Raw genomic sequence first — 12231 nt, forward strand, 5'->3', positions numbered from 1 at the left:
GACAAGACCAGGTCTAGGATAAGAGCAGAAATGTCATGATTCATGCACCACTGTAGCAGCAACCTTATATTACAATTCTAATATTCTCTAATATTTCCATTCATTTATGAAATGATAACATATTCCAAAACAAAATGCAAGTGGATGGCCTAGAGGTTTTGGGTTTCTAGATTGTTTAATTTTCACAACCAAGTGGATTGGCTTGCAATAAAATTATGATCTAGACAGCAGTAACTTACAACAAGTCTCTAACGAGTGTTGAGCACTATAATCTTAATCGAACTGTCAATGTTCAAGCAATATAGCATGGAATATGGATATTGATTGAGCTGCCGAAAAACTCAATGAGGATTGGCCTTTTCATGATGGGCTGATGAACAAAAAGGTTGGATTGGCTAGAAATATCAGACATCGATGCCATTGTTCTACACTGGCCATATATTACGCACCTCAACCCCGTTCCAGGCACCCCAAACGAAGCGCAAAACCTTTTATAGGTAACGCATGACTCCCTACGGAGGAGTTAAAACGGTGGTTCAAGTTCCATCATTTGATTCCTGTTAGTTGAAGGCCACCGAGGTTGAATAATTCGTTCATTAGAAATGCCTTCTGCTAATGAAAACATCACATGCAACATAGCTATGCATATCTTCATTTTGAAGCTATTAAAATCTACCAAAGCTTTTACGGTAGAAAAGGCCTTCCAAGTCCAAAATCATCTTCTCCCTACAAAATCAGCACACACGTCTTGCTATAGTTCAAGAACTATACAGCAGATGCAGTGGATTTATATTGCTCTCCGCCAACTGATTGGCTTGGTCATTCAACGTCAGGGCATCTCCTGTGGAGTGAGTGGCTTATTAATGGTATTCACAAATCCCTGTAGACACAGAAAGACGTTTTGTAGGACACCTTCATGCTGCCAATTGACCGATTAGGTGAAAGTCGTGCCCGGTATTGTTATCCTATTCCCTCCAAATCCAGTTGTTATGGGTAACTGTGCTTTCACAAGAGCTAGTCCAGCACCTTATATCAACGCCCAAGCCAGCAATTCATTTTCACCAGGGCATAAGAGCTTCGAAAAGAAAACCAGGGAACCTTGAAGATCAATATTTAGCTGAATGACTTCCAATATGCAAGGGGAATCATACAACGCATGAGTGCACATAATCCAAATAAGTCTCACCATTTTACTTGGTAAAGCTCAGTCAAAATGAATACATGCTGATTTTGGAAGAGCAATAATACCGTGCACACTGAAAGAACCTGCCAATCTAAGTACACTGGAGCAACTGGATCCACACATTCTATGGTGATCTCATGCAAATTCTCTTAACAACCAAGAACATGAAACCTCTTCTGACCAACACAACGTAAGAAACAGAGCTTGGGATTGATTTTGTGGCAAATGAATTTGAAATATTAACATCTCAGCTTGTAAAAAACATCTGGTTTTAATGGAAGGTAGGAAAGTCCATTAACAGGCTCTTTAGACCACTTGTGCTCAGAGATCAAGCAAGGATTCAAAATCAGTTATCTTCACCATGACAGACCATGAAAAGAGAGATAGCTATAGCAATAACGTTTTCTTCCCAGATGTAAACACTTGTTACTTTACTTATCAACAAATAAATTTCGAGCAAATAATCTCAAAATCACATGATATTTAGGAGTTATTGTTAAGTGATGATCAAGACACTTTTACATCCTCTAGGTTAATAGCTAATCAGTTTTTTGCACATACTCCTACCTTACTAGACACAAACCTGATATCATTCAAATAATAGCAAACCATCTACTGATATAAACCATCGGAGAAAAAGAAAAGCAAAAACAAGGAAACGAGGAGCTAACACATACAAGACATCCCTGATAACTTCTGAAGAAAGTATAAATTTCTAATACATCATCCACTTTCCAGCAAAACCTGTAAGCATTGCTAAAGTGGTGAGAACTTAATCAGATATTTCATAATTTGATTGACAAATATCAGTCAATAAGCTCCATTATTCACATGTAACTAACATACAGCTACACACAGATTGGAATAAATTGTTCGCACACACTGCTACCTTTTCTTTCCTTGAAATGAAGTTTTTTAGCCTGCACTTCAGCAGATAAATAAACATCTGGCCATTTTAGGTGTCATATAATGGGTTATTCTATATACTGAAAAACAAAATGAAAATTTCATCAAAAACCAGTTAAAAATATGTTAACTCTATTGGAAGTACCAAACGCAGATCTAAAAATTTAGCACTTGAAAGGACGAAAATAGCTCAAAGGGCTACCAAAATAAAGCAATCATAAATGCAGAAGTTTCTTTGAATTTCTTGATCATTTGAACCTTTTTGTGTTCGAAGAAATACAAATATTTATCATCAATCCCTACTTTTAACATAATGGGTTGGCAATGATTTCAAACCAAAACCCTAAACTACTATAATAAAGCCCGCTATACCACCCATTTTAAATCCTTGCCGCAAGCTGGTCGTGGCATAGTTTACATAAAACTGAAAGCTCAATTAATATATACATTCAAGTACAAACTAGAGGTCATACATTGTAGGCATTTCAAACCTGGTTAAGAGGAAGCAGCTTTAATAGCTTTTTGCAACTCACTTTCCAAGTCAGTCACCTTCTTTGCAGGCTTCTTCAATTCTTCTCTTTGCCCATTTCCTTCTCCATTATTTTTGTTGCTCCTCCACTGCTCAAACCCACCAAGATTACCACTTGAAGCTGGCACCACTCTCTTAACAAAACCATTGATCTCTTTGCGCGAATTCCTCGCCAAAATTCCCAGTCTCATATTCTCTAAATAGTGCTTCATCTCCCTATTCTCAGCCTCTAACACCTCCAAATCCCTTGTCATCCAAAAGCACATTCCTTTCAACAACTCTAAATCTCCCAAATTACTCTCATTGCTTTTTTCCTTCTTTACTTCCTTTAACTCCTCAACCCTCTCAATCCCAATCTTATTCACTATCAAGTAGGGCATTTTTATTCCCAACTCACCAGGAAAATTCACAGCCCACCTCAAATTCATCAATACCCTTTTAGTCAGTGGCAACGCTGTTTTTGCCTTTACACCAACTCCACTAAAAAACCCTCTCTTCTTTCCATATTTCCACATTAATTGCCTCTCCGGAGAAAACCCAATTCCATAAGCATCATCAATGTAATTATGATTCACAAACCCCTCTTTCTCTTTACCATTACATGGCTCTAATTTCAATTCTTGCCAACCTGATGACCCATCTGAGGCAAACCCATTTCCAGGTTCAGATTTTGAAGGTGACCCAGATTCCAAATGGGGCCTATTTGTGGTTTGGGACCCACAATTGAGATCATAGTTAGGGTTTGAAGATGGAGTGGTGGTTCTTTTGTGGAGTGAGAAATGGCCAAATTGTGGCTTGAATTGGAGAGAGAAAGAAGGTAAAATCAAGTTGGAGCTTGAATTGGGGAGAGAAAACTGAGCAGAGAAAACAAGAGGGGAATCGTGTGGAGAACCAAAAAGGCCCAAGCCTGATTTAAGAGAGAGAGAGAAAGGAGAAATGGTTGTTGTTGTGGATGGAGTGTAGGTAAGCTTGAGAGAAGGGCCTGTAGGGAAGTTCGTAGATAGAGCAAGAGTGAGGTCAGAAATGGAGTTTGTTGTGGTGGTAGTGAGGATAGAAGTGAAAGGTTGATTGAGTATTGAAATGGGTAGTTTGGCCTTCAAGAGAGGGTTTTGGATTTGGTGGTCATCTTGAAGATTGAGGGAGAGCTTCATTTTCTTTTTTTAGTACGTTTGGCTTCTTGATGGGTTAAAGAAGAACAGAAAGGAAAGTGAAAAAACTTTGATGGGCGGATTTTAATCTTTATCAACAACGGAAACTGGAACCGGACAGAGGCTGTGATTTGGTTTGGGATTGGGAGAGGGGGAGAGAGTTAAAGAGAGCAGTGGTCTCCCATGTTTTAAGTGGCTAGAAACGTCGAAAGATACTTTTTACACAAAGTTCCGAAAGCCAGTCTCCAACGAGATAGCTCGCGCCTTTGACTCGCAAAACTGATAGTTTCGGGATAAGAACATTCGCTTTCATGTGTTTTATTTTCTAGCTAAAATTTAGTTAAAAAAAAAAACTATTTTAACTAGCATTTTAAAACTACCATCACACTCATACTCTTTGAATAAATAACAAATAATAACATAGATATTCATAATAAATTTTAAAAGAGAATTTCATATTTTTTTATTAATTTTTTTTTCAATCATCAAATACAAGACAAATAAATTATTTATATATATATATATATATATATATATATATATAGTAAAGAACAGTAAAAAACTCATAACTCATAAAAAATTTAAGAGACTAAATCCAAGAGCCATTAACGTCCGAAAGACTCTAATGACACATTTAATATATATATATATATATATATAATTATAGATTTTATAACATTTCTTTCTAAATGATCATGTACTAAAATATAATATATGTCATTAAAACCTTGTAAAGAAAAACATGATGAGAAAAAAAAAACCTAATAGAAGAAAAAAAAACATTCTTATATGATTTTTGAATACTTTAGAATTCAATAGAGGATTTTATATAAATATTTCAAAATTAAAAAAAAATCAAATTGTCTTATTAAAATCTTGCAAAGTAAAATTCAATAGGAAAAAACATAAGCGAAGGAAAAGAAGTATAATTTGAATTGATTTCAGCTCAAAAGTATATATCGTATGATAAATCTTTAAGATGATGCATTCCAATATTATAGACAAGTTTCTTGAAAATCAAAGCGGATAGATTTTATAAATAAATTTGTTAAATTATCATTTGACCTGATTTCTTTGATATCAATTTTTTTTTTATTGAAGCTCGTGAGTATAAAAGAACTTTAGTAAGATATTTTTTGTTTTGTCTCTTTTAGTGTAGCCTACTCTAAGACGAGTGATGCGGGCAACATTATCTTCAAATAATATTGTGAGACCGTCTTTAATGGTTAACAATTCATATTTTTCTTTTACGTGCTGAATAATTGACTTTAACTATATACTTTATCAACTTGCTTCATGAATTATAATAATTTCTGAATGATTTGATGAGGAAGTCACTAATGATAAGTAAAAACTAAACTGGAAAAATTAAGAGATAAATGTATCAAGATATTTGATCTCACAACACGGGTCATGTACCCAGTTGTGTTTAATCATTTTGTTTCTTAGAATAATTTTTTTTTATTTAATCAAACAATTATATGTGCCAATAAAATGTAAAAGAAGTTGTCAACAATAGCTATAGACTAAACTTGAAAAATAGAGAAATAAATGTAGATCAAGATATTTGATCTCGCAAAACAAGTTATGTACCCAACTATGTCTAATAATTTTTTTCCTATAATAAATTCTTTATTAATCAAATAATAATAGAATTGGCTTGCATTACATCATAGGTTAGAGCAGTATAAAAATTCCTAAAAAATAAATATATTTTAACCATGAATTCAAAATCAATTCCATATTGAATGCTATTTTTATCTAATATTGAAATGAAAACATAGTGGGTTTATTTAGGTCAAATCAAGTTGAACAACAAAACCTATAAGGATAATCTTGCAAAAAAAAAAAAACAAATTGTAAAGCTCAATCTCTAATTAACTTAACGTTGAAGGACAAAATTGATAAAAAAAAACTACTAAAAAAACACAAGTGAACTCGAATCAATCAACCAAACTCGCGATACAAGTCATGCACGTCATTAGATTCAATAAGATTTTTATCCCAGAGATCATTTTTTTATTTAATTATACAACAATAAAGTACATGATAATTTTTTTTGTATGGAATGTTTTTTTAGAAAAAAAAACATAATAAATGCTTGAGACTAAGCTAGCAAAAGTAGATTATTGATAACAAATAGTAAAATTATATTTTTTTTAGTTTAAAGTTAAATAAAAAAATATATAGTTTTGAACATCAAACTATAACTAATCTACGTAGTTTTGAACTTCAAGTATTTTTTTACTAAACCAAATGATCATAAAAGTTATTATTCATTCACTTTCAAATTGAAATAATAAAATAAGCACAATATTTCCTATACATATAGACATTTTATAATTATACCATCATTAAGAAATCAATTAATTCAAAAATCTATATGGAATTACTTGTCACATATTGATATAATTTATCATGATGTAATCTAGTAAATGGCATGTCAATAGTCTATTTATCATTTGTATTACTATTTTATATTGATTGATTGATGCTTAAGTATTATATTTTTTTAGCAATGCAATATCTAATTGCTTGACATTGTAGTTTGAGTGCTCTTTAAAATTCTCTTTAAAATAATTTACCTAAAAAAATTAAATTGATATTTTTTTTTAGATTTTTTATGATTTTAATATAAGAATGTCAAAACCATAAAAAAAAAATCCATTTGATATTTTTTTTAGACAAAAATTATTTTAAAAAATATATTTAATCAACCATATTACCAAACAAATTAACTTAGTTACTTAGACCACCATTCTTTAAAAGTTTTGTTAGATTTTTTTAGAAAATAACTAAACTATCTTTGAGTTTATTTCAATCAATATACAATAAAAAGTAAATTTTAAAAAGAAAAACAACTCAATTGATGACATTTTCAATGTCTTTATTAAGGGATACTTAATGCATGGACTCAATTACAAAGGGAAATAAAAATATAAGGATTATATTTAGCTTTCCAAAGCACAAAGACTAATCATTTATTTGCAAAAATAAATAAATATGGATGAGATAATAATTTATTATGCATGCTTTAAGAGCTCATTTAGTAATGTAATTATGGTTATATATTAAAATATTTTTTTAAAAAAAATTATTTTTAATATTAGTATATAAAAACTATATGAAAATAATAATAAAAAATGATTTAAAATAAAACAAAATAATTTTTTTAAAAACATAAAAACATGTTGGGAGTTAACTTTTTAATTCTCCATACAGTCAGTTTATTTTTGGAGTTGGGATCCACTCCTCATCAGTTGCGTGCTTCACTGCTTCCCATAAAATGATTTATTAAAAGAAACAAATAAATTAGCTAGAAGAGAAGCAGATAAATGAATAAAGAGAATATCCTAATCCAACCGGAAATAAGCAAATGAATCGCCTTCTTTTCAAGTATCGTTTATGCAGCTTTGCAAAGCAAAATCCAACCGCTGCAATCAAAAGCTTTTCCTCAATGACAAGACTAGACAAGCTACCCACAAGAACAAATAACTGGGCATGAATAAAAACGAAGAAACCGTGGAGATGAAATAATTCTGGCCAAGACAATCCTCCCTCAGCACATGCTTGACAACGGAAGAAGAATGCAGCTGCCAACTGTAGAAGAAAGTAAGGATTATGCAGATAGTTTACAGATTATCATAACACACATTGAAAAAGAAAAGGATATACTTCAGTGATAGAGATTCAGGATTGTGGGGTGCATATTTGCTTAGCAATCATGAACCTTCCATATATCAAAGAACATAAAAGCTCAAACTAGTTGAAACACACATCCTGGAGAAGAAGAGAACACATGCTGCTTGTACTAAGTAGATTACTTATTAATGCACAAACCAAGGTAAATACTAGTAGTCATAATTCCTTCAACAGGAAAGCATACCTATCAATTGTTTATATTTACCACAAATATCAAGTGTATCATTGATTACAATGTTTGGTACTCCAAAAGGCTGTAAGAAAGGATGGTATAATGTCAACGCCCAGGAAAATCTCGCAAAGCTTGTATTTACAAGAGCAGAATGGAAAAGGAACTCCCTAGGTTCTGTGTAAAGGAAATATGCGGTGCGAGGAAATATTCATTTATAGACAGAAAATACAGAGATAAACAAAATAGCTACAATCATGGAGAATCACTGATATCTTGGTTATTATCAGAAGAATCTGATTTTCCTCTAATATCCCCCTCAAAGTTGGCGTGGTGGAAAAAGGCACAACTTGCCACGATCCAATAAAAACTGTAATCTGGCCACCCCTTTTGTATAAACATTAACCAGCTGGAGGTGTGAGGTGACAAAGCTGAGACCAATAACCTTTTGAGCAACAAGTTCCCGAATGAAATGATAGTCAATATCAATATTTTTGGAGCGAGATTTGGTCATCGAGTTGGAAGCAATGAAAATAGCATTGTTTTTGTCGCATAAAAGTCTGGGAGGAGAAGAAAGACTGATTTGGAGTTGTCTGAAAAGTTTAAGTATCCAAAAGAGTTCCGCAACAACATAGGCAAGAGCATGGTACTTGGCCTCAGCACTAGAATGGGCAACAGTAGTTTGCATTTGAGAGCACCATGAAATCAAATTACAGCCAAGATAAACAACAAATCCAGTTCAACAACTGTCGAGTGTCGAGATAGCCAGCCCAATCAGAATCAGAGTAGCCGAGCAAGGTCCAAGAAGAATCCCATGAGAGTTGCAGGCCATAATATATTGATTCATAAACCACATATTCCACACTTCACAAGACGGATATAGAATGTACCAAGAGCTATAAACAACCTCATTTTCTCCAATAATCTTGAGCAAGATTTGTAGAAACAACTTTAAAAGGATATTCATCTTCAAATAGCCAGTTCATAATGGTTTGCCTTCCATGCTTCAGTCCTTATTCCTCAAGCACTAATGATTCAAAAAACAATAAAAAAAAGTAAAAAAGATAACGAAATAAATTAAAAAGAAAAAGAAAAAATCAGAAATGGTTTAACTATTTCGTTCAAAACTTAATTCAGCAACTGTTCATTGCACCTGTTTCTTCTCTTTCCATTTCATTCTCTTCTGAATTGAATAATGGCTTCACCATCCTATCCAACATGGAGTATATTTCTCTCATCTCTGAACAAGATGGATTCCCAACAAGAAACTCATGGACTATGCCATCAACCTCAATTGAGCTACAACCAGGTACCTTTTTTACTCCAAGATCTTTCATTTCCCGTCTCACCCTGTTTACATCCACCCATCTACCAGCAGAGGCATAGATATTTGCGAGAAGCGTGTGAACACTAGAGTCCCTTGACTCAATTTTCACGAGCTGTTCAGCCACCCGCTCACCCATTTGAACATTTTTATAGATTCTGCAAGCACTGAGCAAAGAACCATAAAGCGGAACTATGATCTCATTATTTGCGTTCACTATTTTTTTTATCAACTCTTCTGCTTCATCCAATTGTCCAGCTCGACCAAGTAAGTCAATCAGACACCCATAGTGCTCTAACTTAGGCTCAATATTATAAATACTTGTCATGGAATTAAAGAACTCACGGCCTTCTTCGACCAGTCCTCCATGGCTGCATGCACTTAAAACACCAATGAAGGTAACTTCATCAGGTATGGCCTCGACTTGTTTCATTTTTGAGAACAATTCAAGTGCCTTGCTTGTTTTCCCATTCATAGCAAGCCCACATATAATTGAAGTCCATGTAGCTGTATCTTTTTCTCTCAGCCCACAGAAAATCCTCAAAGCTTTTTCAATGCACCCACATTTGGAATACATTTCTATAAGAGAAGTTCCAACAACTGCATCAACTGGAATTCCTTTCTCGTCTATGTATCCATGAATCCAAGTCCCCTGCTCAAGAGCTCCCATTTGAGCACAACCTGTGAGAAGAGCAACCAGTACGAACTTATCTGGCTTAACCCTTTGGATTTGCATTTCTTGAAACAGGGCCACTGCCTCGTCAAAATGATTAAACTGCACATACCCATTAATCATCGCCGTCCAAAGAACAACGTCCTTAACTGGACTCCTCTCAAACAACTCTCTAGCCTTATCCAGCTCACCATAGTTTACATAACCTGACACCATACTAGTCCAACAAATAACATTTTTATGAGGCATCTCGTCAAATATTTTTCGGGCTACACTCAAACAACCACACTTACAGTACATGTCCAATAATGCACTGCCAATAATAGAAGTGAGTTCAAGTCTATCCCTTACATAACAATGAATTTCCTTGCCGAGTTCCAAGCACTTCAATGCCGCACAAGCTGAAAGAGTGCTCACCACCGTAGGCTCATTAGGCCTCAAATAACTCTCTTCTCTCATACAACAAAAAACATCAATAGCATCCTCAAATCTTCTACGCTTGACATACCCGGAAATCAACACATTCCAAGAAACCACATCTCTCTCAGGCATTTCATCAAACAACTTCCTCATAACATCCACTTGACCCAATTTAGCATACATATCAATGAGTGGGTTACACACATAAGTATCAGATTCAAGCCCGGTTTTCATCACAAATCCATGAAGTTTTTCAGCTTCTAAAACCTCTCCTAAGCACCCAATCGCCTTCAAAACAAAAGGGTAAGTAAAATTATCAGGCCACAGACCATCCTCCCTCAATTTATTGAACAACATTAAACATTTTCTAAAGATACCCTTCTTTGCAAAGGCTTTAATCATAATATTATAAACAAATAAACCTGGGTTTTGAATATAATTGAAGATTCTTTCAGCATGAACCAAGTTTCCATTAGATGGGTCTGCACAAAAGACCATGAGCTTCTTCAGAGTGTCTGTGCTTTGATGGAGGCCGCCCCGGAAAATCTGGGCCTGGATTTGTTTAAGTTGGTTCATTGTTTTGCAGTGTCGAAGAAGAGAAATGCAGCATTGTTGGTTGAGTTTTGTGGATTTTGCAAGAGTAGAAATTTGTTTGGGTCTTGAGAAGCACTGGCGGGAAAGTAACCGCATTAAGAGAAGGGCGTTGCCTTCAGGAAGGCATGTTGACATCCTGTTGAATGGCAAATATTTGTAGCTACGTGTCCGTCGCAACCTTTTATAGTGTCCAAAAATATGATGTGACCCTCAACAGTTTAGATTACAGTAGCTTTAAAACCCGCGCTAAATCTAGAATAAGATTTTAGATTAATTTTTAATATAATAAAATAATATATTAATATTATAAATACATTTTATTGTTTCCTATTTTTTAATTAAAAAATACAAAAATCTTATTTATGTTTAATAAAATAAATTTTAAAATAGATAAATGTGAAAAAATAATGCTAATTAAATACTAAATTATTAAGCCAATGTTTTTTCTAAAACAAAACAGATGAATATGTAAATATTTAACATTTACTTTTCTTTTGAATTCATGAATTTTTTATTTTTTATTTTTTATCTTAAATATTATTTTTTTTATTAAGAATAAACTATTTTAAAAAATTACCTCATGCAAATACAATTTATTTATATTAGATATAAAAAAATATAAATTACTATAGTCTCTTTAAAATATTATAAAAATTAAAAATAAATTTAAAAATAACTACTATATTAAAAAAATGATAGAAATATTGAATTAATTCAAATTGATATAAAAATTAATTTAAACTAAAAACTAAGAGAGGGAGAATATTAATTAAAAATATATATATATAAAAAACGGATCAAGTATGTACTCCTAGCCAACTATTCTAGCTCAAGCTTGATTGGGCTTGGAAACCCCCAAGCATCTCGATTTATATTATTTGTCTACAATTACAAAATGTCATTTGTCTTTTTTTACTTTTAAAAAAATAAAGTAAGCAACGCATCACTTACTATCCAATATTTGGGCACTAGCGGTGAAAACCTATTGCAAACTCAGGTTTTCAACTTTTAAACAAAAAAAAATTATTTTCAACTAATTTTTCACATGAAAACATCTATGAAACACTCCAGAAATTTCGATAAACCAATGTACGGCTTTACTAGTATATAAACATCCTAAAAAAGTTGTGATGGAGAGTTTTGATTAAAATATTTATATGGTAAATTATTCAATAATAAAATTTTGAATTAAGGTTTGTGATGTGACCTTATTCAACATAATTTTTTGTTTGATGTTCTTATTATTTTTCTTTTGTTGTTTTTATTTGTGTTAGTTGGTATTAAAACCCAATAATCTTAGGTTATTGCTTGCTATGTGCTGCAACTTCGTGGCTATTTGTTTGCTTGTTGTGTGCTGCTAATAACTATGGTAATAAAAGGTTACAGAGTAGAGTGTGGTTAAAAAGAGGATGAAGAGATTCTCTTGAGAGAGAAAAATGTCCAAGAGCTCGTGATAAATGACATGTAGAGGTATATCACAAAGTTGACTCGTTTGTTGGACCAAAGAGATCTATAAGAACAAGGTCAAAAGAAGAGTGACAATGAGTTTATAGGCAATATCATAAACATTTTCCAAGGGATAT

The 12231-nt window shown here is 32.9% G+C and overlaps 2 protein-coding genes across 3 annotated transcripts; both read right to left on the minus strand.

Annotated features, from left to right (window-relative positions):
- Positions 1 to 2584: 2584 nt before the first annotated feature.
- On the minus strand, positions 2585 to 3769 carry LOC18096938 (uncharacterized). Its single transcript, XM_052451664.1, has one exon. The coding sequence runs from the start codon at positions 3767 to 3769 to the stop codon at positions 2585 to 2587; it is 1185 nt and encodes a 394-aa protein (XP_052307624.1).
- Positions 3770 to 7630: 3861 nt separating this feature from the next.
- Positions 7631 to 10781, minus strand: LOC18096939 (pentatricopeptide repeat-containing protein At1g31430). 2 transcript variants are annotated; one of them, XM_024596991.2, is made up of 2 exons: positions 8791 to 10781; positions 7631 to 8664 (listed from the first exon to the last, which is right to left on the minus strand). In XM_024596991.2, exons 1-2 carry the CDS (start codon positions 10742 to 10744, stop codon positions 8651 to 8653), a joined length of 1968 nt encoding a protein of 655 aa, XP_024452759.2. In that variant the 5' UTR covers positions 10745 to 10781; the 3' UTR covers positions 7631 to 8650. The 2 variants fall into 2 exon arrangements, with proteins under 2 accessions (XP_024452759.2, XP_024452760.1); XM_024596992.2 differs by having other exon boundaries at positions 8574 to 10342; positions 10477 to 10667.
- Between the last annotated feature and the right edge of the window lie 1450 nt (positions 10782 to 12231).

This window comes from Populus trichocarpa, chromosome 3, assembly GCF_000002775.5.
Source record: "Populus trichocarpa isolate Nisqually-1 chromosome 3, P.trichocarpa_v4.1, whole genome shotgun sequence".
In the NCBI taxonomy this organism is placed as follows: Eukaryota; Viridiplantae; Streptophyta; class Magnoliopsida; order Malpighiales; family Salicaceae; genus Populus; species Populus trichocarpa.